The sequence below is a fragment of the Megalobrama amblycephala genome, linkage group LG3, assembly GCF_018812025.1.
Source record: "Megalobrama amblycephala isolate DHTTF-2021 linkage group LG3, ASM1881202v1, whole genome shotgun sequence".
In the NCBI taxonomy this organism is placed as follows: domain Eukaryota; kingdom Metazoa; phylum Chordata; class Actinopteri; order Cypriniformes; family Xenocyprididae; genus Megalobrama; species Megalobrama amblycephala.
In genome coordinates this window covers 41,589,099-41,607,471 of record NC_063046.1, presented here as the reverse complement: position 1 = coordinate 41,607,471, position 18,373 = coordinate 41,589,099, and the positions used below count along the sequence as shown (strand labels likewise).

The following is an 18,373-nucleotide window of genomic DNA, read 5'->3' as shown; positions in this document are numbered from 1 at the left end:
TAAACAAATATTTAATTCATTCTTATCAGGCTCAGTGTAATGATACAAGGAAGAGGTAATTTATATGAAACCAGTTGCAGGAGTTTATTTGAAATCAACACAGGACAAGCAAGATGACTGGAACAGAGAGAAACAATGCATGAAACAGTACATCAGTGAGATTCGGTCATCAGTGAGATCTGTGCCGGAGAATACAGCGTCTACTGGTTCAGACGTTCTAATCAGTGTAATAAAGTATTTTTTATTTTTATCCAAAGAAGCTTCAAAACAAACCAGAAATCAAAGGAATCAGGTAATGAGTTATTATTTGCCCTGTAAGTTATAGAGAATGAAAAAATCAAATGTTTTATAACACAATAAACCCAGCCTCTGTGCCTGTACAAGTTGCCACAGTGGTGACACATGAAATTTGACTTCAGAAAAATAATTATATGTGGATCAATGTCAAACTCTAGCAACTAGATTAAAGCTGGTTTTCTCAAAGTTTTGTTTTAAACCATTTCCTACACTTTTGTTTTTCTCAAGTAAATCAACAAGCTTTTTCTTTTATATATACGTTCAACAGTTTGAGGTCAGAATTAATTTTATAAATCTCTTATTTAGTCTCTTATGCTCACCAAAGCTGCATTTATTTGATGAAAAATACAATAATACTGATTGCAATAATAATAATTGCCCTTTCTACTGCCCTTTCTGCAGTCCCTCTTTCTGGATGTCTCTTCGTGAGACTTCTGTGTCTAGAGACTCTGTTTCTGAGGAAACAGACAGGTTGTTGGCAGACTAGGTTACTAGTTCAGCTAGAAGCCAGGTAAGCCTCCCTGGTGGCATTCAGAGTTGATTGTGTTCCCCTGAGAAGTGACTGGCTGGGGTTCCTCTGGCCCCCTAACCACGCTCCCTTAAAGGGACCCCTTTCTTTTGAAGTGGTTGGTTCCAGGTGGCCTTGGCAGCCTTGTGCAGCCTTGGCAGCCTTTCATGTGTAAGATATGGAGGCCGCTTTGAGGCTTGTAGTTGAGGCTTTGACCGCTGAGAGCGCAGTCACTGACAGCTCATTTGTGACCCATAGGGTGAGTGGGTCTGTCATTTCATTTGAATTTGCTGGATTCTGACAGTTGTCATTGCCATATGCATGGCATTCACTCCCCTCAGCATGCCGGTGTTGGTATATCGTTCCCCTAGCGCTTTGGACGTAGCGCAAGTTCCCTTTCGAAAGGGAACATCTCAGGTTTGTAACCATGGTTCCCTGAGAATAGGGAATGAGACGCTATGTCTCTTAGCCATGCCTCGGGGCCTGCCTGCTTACAGTCCCTTCAGACGATAAGCGGCTGACATGTTGTTCGGGCACACCTTATATACACGTGGGTCATATTGTGATGTCATGGTCAATATGATGTTGCTGAGATTGGATATGTGTTTCAGACACCAGTTCAAGCGAAGGCATTCCTCTAGCACTATGGACACAGCGTCTCGTTTTCTGTTCTCAGGGAACCATGGTTACATGCGTAACCTGAGACGTTTCTGTTTGTGTTCGGAACGATTTCAAAGCTTTGATGTCCAGCTTTTCTGTGTAACTATTTACAAAGTTGGCAAGTGTATGATGCCTACTGTTTAAAAATCTATTCAGATTTTAAAAGTCGTGTAGTGTATTCCAGCCTTAAGTTGAATAGCTCTGCAACTTTATTAGTGTTGTGATCAGGGTTTGAAATGAACTTTTTCACTCACAGGCCAATTTGGCTACTAGATTTTTAAGTTACCGGCCACTCAGAACTTCTACAAGCCAAAATAAAAATATCAGAAATAAACTAGATTATCAAAGTCACCACTTAGATTTAAATCTATTTGCTATTTAATCTGATACATTGAATCACTTTCAGCTTTACAACAGCCTATGCCTACCATTAAAATAAAATAGAAATAAAAACAAAATTCTCTGTGACCTCACTTATAATTTTAACTGCAGCTCAGTCTAAAATTATATCTAATGGTAAACATGTTGAATATTAGCAAACAGACTGTTGATTCATTAAGTGAGCACCTATGTCTTTACAGAAGCCAACCAGTTTCACTCCATGATCATAATAATAAAGATAACGAAAATCATGCCCACAATTCACACGTCCTTCGCATCAGTATTGACGGCAGCTGTTTCTCAATGAAAAATATGTGCTTACCTGTGCGTAAAAAAAAAAAAAAATTGCCACAAAATAACATGTAGAATTTATGAGATGATGTGATGAGTGTCGCCGGTGCACGTACAATCATAGAATATGTTTGAATTTTAAAGGCGTGGTGCAGCGTTTGTGTGCAACCACTTTATGCTTTGTTTTGCTAATGTTCGAGCTTCTTTTAGGGGAAGAGCTCTGATAGCCATGGCATGCAAAGTGATAGAACATAATTTCTGAATCATAACCTGCCAAATTGGCTAGTAAGTTTATTTGCTTTACCCGCCACGGTCGATTTTCACCCGCCTTTGGAGGGTTGGCTGGTGTTAATTTCAGACCCTGATTGTGATAGTCTTCTGTGTGTCGTCTGGAAAGACGTCTTATCTGCAGATAGTGATATGGTGTCTGATGCCAGGTTTCGTCATCCAAAGGTAATGTCTAGGTTACTAATGTAACCCCCATTCCCTGAAGGAGGGAACAGAGACGTTATGTCAGAACGACTGACAAACTGGGATCTTGTCTGAGAGCAACAAGCCAAGTGTGTCCCTGCTGTTCAGCGGTGGTACAATACAGCAATTGTGGTGATGGCCACAATGTAGCCCCCTCCTCCAGGAAACGGGGGCTACATTAGAAACCTAGACGTTCCCTCTCGGTCAGTCACGATTGATGTTATGTCAGAATGGCTGATGAATTGGGATCCCTAATAAAAAGCCACAATTGCAGCCCCTAATCACCCCGGATCTGCTGGGATAGGGAAAGGACAGGGCTTAAACTCATAGAGAGAGTTGATCACAGTTTTGTCTTACCCACACAGTGAGACTACTGGACAACAATTGGAAAGTGTGTCTATTCCAAGCGAAAAGAGAGGTAGCCTATGGAGTTTACGCATATGGACTGACCATTAAGGCAGTGCTACATATGGAAAGTCTCTGTGGTAGAGCCTAGACCCCGAAGCCGCCGCCAGGCGCCGCCATTTGTGCCATTTAGAATTTCAGCCGCCGCCAGCCAATAATTTCCTAAGGCAAATTGAGCCGCCATCTGATAAAGTTTGGCTGAGCCGGCTAGAATTATTTGCATCAAATAATAATTCTATCACATAGAGACATACACACACGAAATATATAAACAATACACAAGATCTATTTTCCCACTGGTTTTATAACAGCACAGTCTTGTGCTCGTTGCTACGATACACAGACTCACAGTGAATTGACGACCAATTAAAATGGCTCATTTTCCGTACAGAAGAAGCGATGCATTTTTTCCTCGCACTGAGGTGAAATGGCGGAAAGAAGCAAGCAAGGTAATTTTGATCTCACTTCTCACATACTTTCCTAATTCCTACTTATTTTTTTTTTAACTTAGGCCTACCCAGACTTTTGTTAAATCTTCAGGGCACGGTTGCACAAACACCTGAATCAAAGATTGATGTTATGAACCAAATATTCTGGAACGGAGAGATTTATAGCACTGAACGTGATATTACTGCAGTAACAAACCACCGTTTCCACATTACTAATTCACGACGCATGCTTCAGTGTACATTGAAGTGAAATGTGCAAAACTTTGTCCAAAATAATACTGATAACAGTGTGTGTTTATATTAAGGCGAGACACGGCAGGCGAAAACATCGTTTTTTTTTTTTTTTTCCTGGTCAATTTTGAGATTTTTGGATATTTGTCTTCAATAACATGTCTTCTTTCAGACTTGTGGTGAAAAAAAGTCCAAAATACACATTTAGGTATTTATTTTACTACACTTCATCTGTTTGCGTCTGTAGATTTCTCATAAATTCAACAAAAGTTTGCGTTCTTAATCAACATACTTCTCCACGATCTCTGCCGTCACCCTCCCATCACATGCACCGTTAGGAAGCTCTCTCTCTTCTGTACAATCCTGTTGGATCCAAATATGGTAATTTCCTTTTTTATCGGCAACCAATCGTGAATGTAAAAAGACTGAATGCGCGATCGCTGATGATAAATCTTTAAAGCCCGTTTTCTCAAAATGACCTTTCTCTCATACTCCAAGTCCGAAATCTCCACTTCAGTAGTACCTAGTTATATTATGAAGACATTTACAGAGGGATTTGTAAATATATTATTCCTAGCCTGATATATATAACATTTTATTCCAAAAAACATGGCGTAAATCATTTTTTTAAGGCTGTTGACACAGTATATTCTGATTTACAGGATAACAAAAGTAGATATCCATAAATCCCTCTGTAATTTTTTTCCAATCTAATATGTGAACACAATGAAAAAATATTTTTAACCTGGCTTTATCCAATACTCAGATTTCGTTTTTTAAAATATATGCAAATTAGCACATATTTAATTAGATATTGCCTAATTTGCATATTTAAGCATTAAATTAAAGAAAACTTGTAATACATTTTTTTTTTTTTTTTTCTCATCTTAATGTAAGTAATCAACTGGGAAAATTTCATGGTGATATCTGCTAGTTAAACATTTTACCCGTAGTGTCTCGCCTTAATAAAGTTGAACAGCGAATTACTGTACATGTCATAAATATATGCATAACGTTACTCCGTGAAGTTTGACAAGTGTGCATTCTTACACAGCAGCAGGGACATTATTCACTAACGTTACAGTGGCTATTGAATGCGCCGAGGGCTATAGCTAATATTACCAAATAGCTCAAGTAGGCTAGTTCTAGTTCTAAATCTTCACTTTAGGTGTTTTGTGCAACCGTTCTTTTAAGTAAGAATGCCTTTTTGTCAGGACTATAATGCCATTTTGTCATTGTGTCAGGACTAGTGTTTTATGGATATTTTTGTTCTCTTTTAGGACGCGGAATTAACAAATATATCAGCACATCACGAACACATCTGCTTAAGGATTCTGGTGTGACATGGAGGCCTCACAGTGTTGATTCTGCTCGTAGCCTTCGTTCACATTTTTGGACATATATGGGCGATTTGTATGTGAACAACAATCGCATTGATGACAAACTCTACTGCAAACTCTGCTTTGAAGCAGAAATTACAAAAGAACATGGAATGCTGTCAAAAGTGTACAGCTTGGGAGAAAAAACATCAAGTGGAAACTTCCTTGCTTATGCCAAAGCTGCACACAAAGAGAGTACAATATTTCTCAAAGAACAATCAAGTAAACTGACTAACTGGATCCAAACTGTGCCGAAAGGAAGCCCAGCTACTTCCCAGTTTGATGTTAATCGCGACATCGTGTTGTGGCTGTGCCAGGACCTGCTCCCTTTTGAATTAATAGAAAAGGAAGGTTTTCAAGCATTCAACAAGAAAAATTGATGCTCATCATCGATACCCATATGTTGGTGTGAGAATCTGCACTGTAGATGCGAACTGGAATTTCCTTCTGTTTACACTTTGTGTTAAACCTGTGGAAAATCACACATCAGAAAACCTTACAGTGTTTGTAAGGGAATTACTCGAAGAATTCCTTCCCAAAGATAAAAATGTGTTGCTCTTTGACACAACAGATGGGGCAGCGAATATGATTAAGTTGTCCCGGTTACTGGGCCATGAGAGAGTAACATGCGTAGCACACTGTTTACACAACTTACTCATAACAGACACTCTTACCAAAATCCCTGAAGCACAAACCTTAATTTCCCAATGCAAAGATATTGTCAGTGCACTGCACTTCAAGGCACATCTAATAGAGGAATTTGTGTTGGAGCAGAAAGAGGCAGACATATTTGCCAAGATTCAGGACCTGCAGGATGAAATTGATGCAGATTCCAATGATCCTATTGATGAAATGGATGATGCAGAGGATTGGCAGCTGGGAACTAAGAAATCAAAACAGGGCTCACAGACACACAAAACACTGAAGACCACAGTGCCAACACGTTGGAACAGTATCCTCAACATGATCAGAAGCTTAGTCAGTATGGAGACAGAAGTCACTGAAATCCTGAAGAGGATAGGAAAACCCTTGTTATGCCTCCTACCTGATGACATCAAGCTACTTTGTAACTTAGTGCAAGGTTATTTAATCTTACATTTATGGTCCCGATTCGTGCCTCATTCTCAGTTTGTTTTTTTCACTCATTGAATGCATAGGCCTATGGGAAAGAGTCATGAACATGAAGCCAATCCGTTCACAAAACCTCCTCCCAGACTTACTTCAGTACAGGGCTTTTAAACATGTTCAGGGGGTGGTGTAACAATTGTCCAATGAGAATATACTTTCATGATATAGGAATGTGGTACATATAGAAAAAACAAGTCTAAATATGGTCAACATCTGGTCCAGTACCCCTGCCTGCCTGGGGATCCAAGAAGACCCCATCTATAAAAGCCAAGGACCATTTCTTGGCTGCTTTCCAAGAAACACACACACATATATACATTGTGTACATTAAAACCAGATGTGTGACGAAACCATAACATCTAGTCTCCGTTCTACCCTTGCATCCATGAAGACTAGGTGAGGGAAAACAGGGAGAAACAGGGAAAGAAAAGAGTCAGGCTTATAAGAATATCTATCAGTTCCCCCATTTGATCATAAAATGATCACTTAATCATAGCATGACTTTTCCTCACAACACTTAATCACTTTCCTTGACCTTCAATAAGCTTTTTACTATATTCTACAACAGTGGGTAAAAATTCACTGTAGACAACTATTTTGTCATCTTTTGCATCTAAATGTCTTTCTATGCTTCAGCATCAGGGTGATTTAATCAGTTTCTGCTGAATTTCTCTTTTTGCTGCTAAGCACTGTGGTGCTCGTCGATCCTTCATCTGTTTTTGGATGCTCTTGATCAGTTGGAGCAAACAGTGGGCTTTTAAGCCACCAGTTGAGTCTGCTCAGTTTCCTCGTTGGTCCCCCTAAGGAACTCTTCTGCCTCTGCCAGGGTTAGAGGCACACCTGGTGTGAACTCAGGGTGTTCCACTTTTGAGCACTGCACTAGTGTGCTCATGGATCTCGCTCCACCACTCAGATAGTCTTCTCTTGTGGTCACAAGCAGGTGTCAGTCAAATTTGGTTCTATGAAGATACCGCATTCCATCTCCTGACAGCATCTACTCGTACCTTATACCTATATATGATGATAGATAGATATACAGTAGATAGATAGATAGAGGAGACATGGAGGACACACACACAAAATAACAAGACCAAAACAAGGCAATAGCATTGTCATTTTTCATACCGTAAAAATACATCAGTACCTAGATTGTAGGACAAACATTTTTTGTATTAAATTGGTGATGAACTGAGAAATCATATTTTCCTTGAGCTTTTGACATATTAGAAGTAATCATAAGACTACCTGTAAGTTTCAGAGCTGAAAAATTCCTGTAACACCAATAAAAGCTTTAACTGACACCAGACCCAGCAAACGACTTACAACAGCAAAGGATTTACAAAGTGAGGATCTATGACGTCAAAGGGCAGCAATCACCGCCTCCGCTGAAGAAGATCAACGCCTACTTCATCACTCTCTGTTTAGCCCCGCTTACCGATTCGAGCATTACATGCAATAGAATAGGTAGCCTATATGTTGCTAAACCGAATTGAGCTACTAAGTAATAAACATGCCATTGAGGATTACAAAATATTGTGCAGTGCTTGGTTATGGAACATGTAAGTCACTGTGTTAATTCTAATTCATGATCTGATATTAATGATTCATGTTCAGTCAGATGTTCTTTGTCTGTGTCAGTAAATCAAACACGTGACTAAACATCAACTTGCGTAGTTTCTCTTAGTAGGATGAAAATAATCTGTTATTTAACAGTAAATAAATAAGAAAACGATCAAAGAAAGTTCCTTTTGCAATCGTTAGAGCAGCACGCTTACGCTGTCAATCAAACAGCATGCATTTATAATGACTGATGCTCAACTCCCATTTTATTTAAAGAATCTTAGTTATATCACGTTTGCCTAGAAATTGAGTTTCAATTACGAGATCACTGCTTTCATTCAATCAACATGTCTGTGATCAGCTACAATGTTCATCACTGCAATCTTTCATGCCACAATCTAAATATTTAAGCCTTGAGAGCAGTAATAGTAAAAACGCACTAAACGAGAAAATAATACTTGGCTATTTCAGATGGAAAGATGTCAGCCAATCACAGCAGTGGGCGTTTACACTAAAGTCTCTCAGCAGACATGCCTCTTAAAACAGAGCGTTCAAACCAGAATCAGAGTAGGAAAAATGCATTTTATAAAATGACAATTTTGGATGTAAAAGCATTAACATCATAAGTGTACCCCAGAAAACATTATAAAACAATAAAATAATGCAGTTCATGACCCCTTTAACAAAACTGCTTTACCTGTGAATGGAAATTTTAAAATACTGTTAGAGACAAAATATATATTTACTCATCAGCAGTGACAGTAGTAACCTGTGGAAAAAATTAATGTGGGGTGAGGGCTGTCCATTTTTTCATTACCACCAATACATGGAGCAGGGTTTGAACCCATGTCATTCCAGTTTCTGTCAATACCATACATTGGTTTTTGCTATCTGATTTCCTCTTCATTTTTTGCGCTATACAGTACATTTCAAAATGATTAACCAATGCTTTTCTACATGGACAACACTCAGACCACTGTAAAATGTTAACAATCACAATGTATTTCATACACCTGTCACAGAATTAGCTTGAGGGAATTCTGCAAATGGAATTCATCATGACATTCTGAAAAGGAAGAGTTAGATGTGCGCTGCGCAAGTGTGGCACTGCCACAACAACAACCCAGGCCAGGATTGTTAACCCAAATTCATCCATGGCCATTATTCCATTTATTCCATTGGACATTATCCAATTTGTGTGGCCACTTCAAAAATTTGTTTACAGCTGTTTATGGCATTTGGTTTGCCTTGGTGCACCATCACACACACACTTTCACACTTTTTCACACCCCCATTTTCTGGCCAGAAAATCATCTCTTTTTTGTCACTGTCTCCACAGGCAGTGAACTGAATAGGGAATGTATATGTTTAGAGGTGAAATATCACCAAGTCCAATCGAATAACACCACTTCGATTTCAACGGAAACTACTGAACATAGGCACTGTGGCATTCCCTGTGCGACAGTGTCTAAGCAGTTAGACTCATACAGTCAGACGAAGTCATACGCAATGGTTTGAGATTTCTTAATATCTAATTGATCATATAATCTTTTAAACCTAGGCATGCCACCGTTAGAAGAACCAATTCAAATTTCTTGAATGCAATTTTTCATTCATTTGTCTAATATAATTTCATTTTCATTATTAATTTGATGTTGCTCATGAGCTGTTCTGATAAAAGTTTGGAGATCTCCACATATTCTTGGATCTATGGCCAAACATCATGTAATCGTAATCCCTGTCAATGACAGCATCTGTAATTTCATAAATTAGGAATTAGGCTATTAGTTCAATTTATCCCTAAAAATATAAATAAACCAAGATTAGGTGACCAATATTATGGCTTTACCATCCACAGTTTGCTCTAGGACACTTTGTGCCCCAATTGTAATCTTTTTTGTTCAAAGAACTCTGTAACGTGCTTTATAGGAAGCTCTGTCTTACGAGCAGAGTCTACACTTTCTCTCTCTACACTTCACAGCCGCACCAGTGATATAATTTAACATTTTACCCTAGATTTTAGGAAAGATCTCCTAAGACTAAGACTAAGTCCAGTCCAAAGTTTTAACTGATTTATGAATCAGATCAAACACTTAGCTTCATTTAAGGTTGGACTGGTGCCTATCAAAAGAAAGAAGAGTGTTGTTAGTTTATCAAAGCATAAAGAACTGCTATGAGACCAGTAAATAACCAAGCTACAAATTAATGTGACAAATCAAAATTTTAGGCGGTCTCTGTAGTGCTCATTAAATATGCAGTACCTGCACACAAGGGAAGGGATAGAAGTCTTGCTTGATCTTCAGTCAGTTGACTGCGTTACTTTTCTCAGATTCATCTGGTAGTTCTGAGATTTCTGTAGGACTGCTGTTCTGTAGCACTGGACCTTCTGAAAGAGTCTTTCAGTTTCACATGTCTTTCTCTTCATTCAGTGAACTTTGTCAGTCTGTGATGAGGATCTGATGAGAGCACTGGAGGTCTGGAGGATGCAGTTGTGTCTCTCTCTCTTCTCAGGGCAGCTTGTTGCATTGTCGTTTCTCTAAGTCCAGCCCCTCTGAGATACAGTATCAGTTTTCTCTTTCAGGGGTGGAGCTGATGGTCCATCCAGCCGTGTGCCGTCTTCTCTCTCCCTCGTTAAGTGCACAGCATAGTTGTTCTTTATTTTGGCAACATCCCAGAAGCCATGATCTGCTTTCTAAAAAATGAACACTCAAGAGAGAGCCGCATGTAAATTCCAACCACAATTGTATATGAGCAATCTGATTTGCTTTTTAATTACCTCTTTCAAATGTCTCTTAATTTTATCATCTGGTTGACAATAGCAGTTCCTCATTTTTATTTTAATAAAGCAAGTTCTTCTTTGCAGAAAAAGCAAGCAATTTCTTCTTTGCAGAATGCAGAAAAGAGCAATAAGCTACTCTGAAATATATCTGAGATCACTACAAATAAATTATCCTCACAAATTCATCAGCATAATGTATTCTGTTATAAAGTCAGACTTCAATCTCAATCTAGTAATACTAAATATAAGTTGGCAACCGTCAAAAATATTTTTTCTTTTTATGTTGAGCTCAAAACATCTAATTAAATTAGTCACCCAATCTTGATCTCATTCAACACAATGCAGAAGGTATTCTTCAAATAACAAAATCTTAAAATCTCTGCCATACATCAATTTTCATACTGTCTCCCAGGGATAACGAGTATAAATACAGATGTCTGTACATAACAGGATTATACTATATCTTTTATATTAATTTAATATTGTCCTATTTATTTGTTTCTCTATTTAACTCTTGAGATTATTTCATTTAAAGTATGGTCTTTAACCTATATCTAAGCTAAGACTCAAATCAAAATCTCATAAGTCTAATCAGCCAAAATATCTAAAAACAATTGCACATATCTGCGCTATCCCCCATTGTCAAATATCTAATCAACAGAATTTTGATATTTGACTCCTAATTCACCATGGATTTCACATACAACTGCTTTTAAGATCAGCAGCCCCTCAATCTAACACAGGAGGGACAGAACATGATCTGCTTCATAACTTCACTGAATCAAAGAACTTGAATTCTTATTTGTAGCTCTAATGTTCTGTCTCCTGTCCAGATCAAATTTTTTAATGCAAATTTTAAAGATTTAATTTAGAAGTTCAAGTTAATGCCTTGCAAGGACTTCACAACACCATTTCTTTAAAATCATTCAAAATTCATTCAATCATGAAAAAGGACTGAGAGATAGCCTAAGGAATAGGAAAACCAGGAAAAGAAATACAATCTCTTCACACATATAATCATCTATTCCTTCTTCCCACGCTCAAAAACGTGAGGATAACACTAATGACAAAAAGGGTGATCAATCCTCTTTTTTGTCCTTCCCATATTTATTCAAATACGAGGATAACCAACTTTTACCAAATATGGCAAAAATCGCGGCACGAAAATTTAAGGATACATTTCTCAACAGACAGTAAGATGCACTTAAGCATTTTATTTCTTACCTGTCTGGAGAAATCCCGGACGAGCCCCCAAATTGCAAGGTTATTTAATCTTACATTTATGGTCCCGATTCGTGCCTCATTCTCAGTTTGTTTTTTTCACTCATTGAATGCATAGGCCTATGGGAAAGAGTCATGAACATGAAGCCAATCCGTTCACAAAACCTCCTCCCAGACTTACTTCAGTACAGGGCTTTTAAACATGTTCAGGGGGTGGTGTAACAATTGTCCAATGAGAATATACTTTCATGATATAGGAATGTGGTACATATAGAAAAAACAAGTCTAAATATGGTCAACATCTGGTCCAGTACCCCTGCCTGCCTGGGGATCCAAGAAGACCCCATCTATAAAAGCCAAGGACCATTTCTTGGCTGCTTTCCAAGAAACACACACACATATATACATTGTGTACATTAAAACCAGATGTGTGACGAAACCATAACATCTAGTCTCCGTTCTACCCTTGCATCCATGAAGACTAGGTGAGGGAAAACAGGGAGAAACAGGGAAAGAAAAGAGTCAGGCTTATAAGAATATCTATCACTTAGTTAGCTTTTTGGAAGACTTTGAGAAATTCACTCTCATAATAAGTGAAGTCAGTCCAAACCTGAGTGCCATACCACTAATCAGGGCTCGAATCAAGAAAATCTGTGCAGTGGCTCCCAGAGATTCACTACTGATGAAGAGAGTCAAAGAACGAATAGTGAAAAACATGGACAAACGAATCCCCATGTCAGATCTGGTTAGAGCCACCGCAGTGTTTGATCCAGCTGTCAGAGATATCACTATGATGAAAGATGAAAGCAGAGAGCTGCTGCAGAATCTCCATGAGAAACTGAACTCCTCCAGGTAACATTGATATTTCCGTGTACTTGCTAACCACTTACTTTTCTCATGGTTTTGATTTTAACAGCCATTTGCCTTATGCATATATTTCCCTTTTCAGATTCAGTTCAACAGTGTTTGGGGTTGGAGATGAGAGGACAACTACTGATGGTGGTTCTGGAGGTCCTTCTGGTGGGAATGGTGACCACGATGGAGATGTGGGAGGAAGTGCGAAATGCCTGCGACTAGAATTATTAGCAGAGGCACAAGAAGATGCAGAAGCTCATTCTTCAAGTTCTATCCTTGACCAAGAGATAGATGCTTTTCTGGCAGTGAGAACAAGAGACCAAGGAGCATTGGACTTTTGGCGAACCCATAGCAATACTTTCCCCACACTGTCCGCTATGGCCCGGTGCTACCTCTCCATTTCACCAGGTAGTGTGCCGGTGGAATGCATGTTTAGTTCCACTGGCCTACTGCTCAATGGCAAACGATCATCACTTGCTCCTTCAAGGTGTAATATGATAAGCTTCATCCATGATAATGCCAAGTTATTGTATACAACTTAGCCTACATACATTTAGCCTAAACACAACACATTGTAGGCTATTTGAAAATGTTTAGTAGCATACAGACTACAAAATATATATGTGCATACGTTGTGAAAGTAAAATCTGGTGTTTTCTTTATTACATTGTATTATATTGCATTGTATTGTATTTTGTAGAAATATAGTGTAAGCCATGCATTGCTTGGAAAGATTGAGATCTAGTTAATCAGTATAACATAGACATCTGTAGACATGAAGTGGCAGCTTCAGCCATTTGCAGCTATGAAAAGTTTGGCGGCTGCAGCAGCCATTTAGGTTTTGGCTGAGCCGGCTAGCCAGCCAATAACTTCATCAGCCAGCCATTATTCTCAAAACAAATGGCTTCGGGCTGTAGTAGAGCCAGCCTTGCTAGGGTGGAGTCAATACCCCCAGAGATGGCAGAGCGGGCTCTGACCATGGAAAAAGACATGGGCTTGTTGACAGGGAAGCCGTACCATGGAAGAATACACATGTGGTATCAACCAAAGAGGAATCACAATACATGGGCACCTAGTCTAGCACAGGGGTTGACCATCTGTTCATACACACGAGTGCTCCGCCACATCTGACTGCCGAGGGTGCTGGAGGAACTCCATACAGTTTTTGTCAGGTGGGGAACCTGTGGAGCAGGTAAGTGCTCGTATCCCATCCTAGGAGGGGAATGGCACTGCAAGTGAGACAACTTGTGGGTCATTGTGCTTACTAGCTACTTGTGGCAAGTACACAGGCTTTACACGAAGATTGTAAAACCTTGCAAACATGTTAGGTGTCGCCCAGCCCACAGCCCTACAAATTTCTGTTAGCGAAGCACCTTGCAATACCTTACGTTTGTGAGGTTTTACAATCTCCGTGTAGTGCCCATGTAGAACCTATTCTCCACCAGGGGAAGGAGTGGTGCGGTCACCATCTCCTAAAGAGTTTCAGAACGAAACTTGCTGGGTCTGTTTGATATATGGCCCTAGAGGCCTGTGAGAAATTCAAAAGAAATTGGCCACTGGGGGGCCTTTGCTTTTCCAAGATTACCAGAAAGCTACAAGCAAAATTTTGATAAGGGTTGGAGCTAAACACTGCAGGACCATAGCCATCCCGGACCATCACTGATCTAGGTGGTTACAGGCTTGCTAAATAAAACATAATAGAATTGAAACCCATTGTGGCGACCAGGGCGGGCGAGAGCCGTGAGGGAACGGCGCGAGGCCGGTGGCGCGAGTGTTAATGAGCTTCACCTGGGAGGCGCACCGGCCTTGAGTCCCTCACGGAGGAGCTCCGGGAGCATAAAAGGAGGAGCGACTACAGTGAAGGACGAGAGAGGACCAGGCCTGGACTTTACGTTATGTTTTATTATGTTTGTGTGGAAAGTTTGGCGGCTGCAGCAGCCATTTAGGTTTTGGCTGAGCCGGCTAGCCATTACTTTCGTTTTGTTCTTTGTTTATTTTGAATTAAACTTTTGTTGAACGTTCGCCGGTTCCCGCCTCCTTCTTCCCACATCTACTGACCTCGTTACACCCATTAACTGCAATTAATTTTGATCTTGTAATTTTTATTCAGAATGTCATAACTTGATCTTTGGTAAAACAACAGACTTTTCTTTGGTGATGTATGCCTTTTCTCCAAACATTTAATGTGTATAATCCCTGCCACTTTATTACAATAGACCATAAACTGTCTTTTAGAACCGCTTCCATCTGATGAATTGAACTTTTATTTTTTCAGTAATCAATTTAACCTCAGATGTATTGTACCGCACAATACATTTAAACCCTGTCTGCCATCACATTATCAGCATCCCAGCATATAAAATACAAACATTTCCTTGATCACCTTTCAGCAAGAGAGTTCTTCATGAGATAAAAAGCCTATCATGAAATAACCACAAGAAAAACATCTTTTAGACCTAAGTTGTCCTTGCTGGCTTCATGCACATGTAGCACCAGCAGTGTAGTTCGATTCACAAATGACTCCTATACACTGATCTTTTAAATAGTCAAAAATATACAGCACAATCACTGTAGCAGAATTAACAAACAAATGATTCTTACAGGTCTGCTTTTTAATGTTTTGTTCAAAATAACTCAGAGTTTGAACAAACTCAGTCAGCGCGGTTACCAAATCAACATCTGAGCACTCAATAAACTGCAAGATAGCAGTTGTTCTTACTAGGAAAAATTATGAACCTATACTCCTACATGATCAGATATGACAATGTAATGATGTGTTATAGTCTAAAGCCCTATTTGGATGGGACTAGTTTTCTGTTTTATTTCCTCCCATTTTTGTAATGATTCTCCTTGTTTATTTTGACCTTAGTACCTTGAATATGATTTTCTTGTGGCATGCAGATTCTCAGACTGCCTGCTTCATAATTAATATGGACCTTTTTGTCATCTCATGAAAACTTCTAAATTAAATTAAAATTAAATCTGTAAGAACTATTATAGCAGTATTAGGTATAATAATTTCCCTTCATTTTATACATAATGTCACATTTGACATTAATCACATTTAACATTTGATGTTATTCACATTTGGGTCTCAATGGATTTACTATTAATATAGTTTTACCTGCCTTAATTCAAAATATGTATTTTGTGATAATATTGTTTTTGTTTTTATTGCTGTTATTACATAAAACATATTCAGATCACAGAACCATCCTCCCACACCAGACACTCTCACCTCATAACTTGTCACGTTCAAATCGGTGCATGAAATCACAGACGTCCTTTGTTAATAACTGAAACTCTATTGTTTAAAAAAAAAAAAGTATGTTTGTCATTTCTTTCTAAATGTTTGCAAATTTATGGACATTTGTAGGCTAGTTTATTGGTGACTTTAACAGATTGTTTTTATTGTAACCAAAATATATTGGAGAAATTGCAAGCAGAATGGGGGAAAAAATTTCAAAATAAAAAACTATTTGAAATAAATCCTGTGGTGGGAAGAAGACAAATTTACTCCTTTAAATCCAGACATGACCAAGATGTGCATACAAGGTTTCATGTACAGGGGTTGGACAATGGATCATCCCAAGACAAACAGATGCTGCAGTGGATGTAAAAGGAGGCCCTACACCATACTAATAAAATACTAATAAAATATTGTGGTCTAAAACCATGTGTTTCAGTTTCATTTTCCAACCCCTGTAGGCCACACTAACCCATGAACATTTATTGAAGGGTAAAGAAGCACCGAAATGCCAATATTGTAACATAAACTTGTTGATAAAACATATGCTTTTGTTTTTTTGCTGCCCAATTTTTAATTTCATGAGACAAGGATTATTATCAGGACAATATTTTAAGGACTTTTTTGTAAGATGGATCCAGAAATATTTTTGCAATTTCTATTTTTTATTAATCAAAAGTACATTTAATATTAATATTTTTTACATTAATATTTTATAGAAATATATCTATAACATTTTGTTTTATAAAATATTTGTTTTATTGTATTATTTTGTATTATATTTTTCTTTTTAGATTTTCTCTAATGTATCATCTGTATTTGCCATGAAATAGTCCATGAAGCTGATGTGGCAATAAACTCAAATACTTTTTGTTGCACTTAATGCACTAGAATTTATATATATACAAATTTATATATATATAAATGTGTTTTAAAATTCATATTTTATTTAAATTTATATATTATATTTAAATTTATATATAAATTTACGGTAACACTTTATAATAACTGCACACTATGAAGCATTAGTTAAGCATTAGTTAATAGTTATTTCATCACTTATAAAGCATTAATATACATTAGTAAGTAGTTTATAAATACAGCTATAATTGCTTTATTCTTGATTTATAAGCATATCTATAATGTGTTTAATAATTGTATTTTCATACTTTATTAATAATCAATTTATCATTTCTAAATTAAGTATTACATTATTTACAAACCAGTTATTTAGGAGTTGTCAGTAGTTCATTTAGTAAGTGTAAGTAAATGATTAATAAACTATTTAAACATTCATTTATACATCTTATTATTTAGACACATAGTAATAGTTACTTAGTGTGTTAGTAAATGTTTTATTGACACATATTCCTACTGCAATTCATGATTAATTCAGGTAGTTATAAAACATTTAGAAATAGTCAGTTAACTATTTTTGTGAGCTCATCTAAAGTGAGGACTATTTATGCTTTGTAAAGCTTTTATAAATGAGATTTAAAGGTTCAGTGATCTTTTGCACTGCTGTTCTCTAATGTTTTAAAGTTAGTACTGAGGTAGTTTTGACACTAGGAATATGTGTTAATAAAGCATTTATTAACACACTGAGTAACTAATACTATATGTCTAAATAATAAGATGCATAAATGTACATTTAAATATTTTATTAATCATTTACTTACACTTCCTAAATGATCTTATGAACCACTGACAACTCCTAAATTACTGGTTTGTGAATAATGTAATACACAATTTAGAAATGATAAATTGATCATTAATAAAGTATGAAAATACAATTATTAAACTCATTATAGATATGCTTATAAATCAAGAACAAAGCATTTATAGCTGTATTTATAAATGGCTTACTAATGTCTATTAATGTTTTATAAATGATGAATTAACTATTTACTAATGCTTAACTAATGCTTCATAGCGTGAGTTATTCTAAAGTGTTACCAAATTTACTTATAAAAACTATAAGTAAAATTACTGACCTAGCTTTCAACTCCACCAACCCTTATACGGGTTTGAAACCACATTAAAATTGTTTACACATAAATTTTAAAGGCTTCCCTATATGGTATTTAGAATCTAAACTTTACAGAGAGAGAATACCATAACTTTTGGTTTTATGATACATGCACTGCCCTCCAAAAGTTTGGAAACACCCCTTGGCAAAGTGTGTTTTTGGACGATATTAGCATAAATCCTTATCATTTTTTGGTGCAAATACATTAAAGTAACCTTGATCATTTCACATTCTCACTGAAGACCAGCAATAATAATTTTCATTTAGATTACATAATAATGACAATATATACATGTCAAAGTCAGACATGTCCCTTTGCCAGCTGTGATGCCTGGTTCACTTGTTTAAACTTGGCCCAGGTTTGTAAAAGATTTTTGGGTCAGCACACCTTAATAGCTTTCAACAATTGATTGCCAATTAAAGTTTAGAATACAATGAACCAATTAGAACCAAGTTTAGGTCAAGATAGCTGGCTAATGGCG

General features: G+C 37.4%; 1 protein-coding gene across 1 annotated transcript; it reads left to right on the top strand.

Annotated features, from left to right (window-relative positions):
• The first annotated feature begins 5,657 nt into the window (after positions 1–5,657).
• Positions 5,658–13,220, top strand: LOC125264053. Its single transcript, XM_048183298.1, has 3 exons — positions 5,658–6,103; positions 12,241–12,612; positions 12,710–13,220. The coding sequence occupies exons 1-3, from the start codon at positions 5,658–5,660 to the stop codon at positions 13,155–13,157; spliced, it is 1,266 nt and encodes a 421-aa protein (XP_048039255.1). The 3' UTR covers positions 13,158–13,220.
• Positions 13,221–18,373: the final 5,153 nt, after the last annotated feature.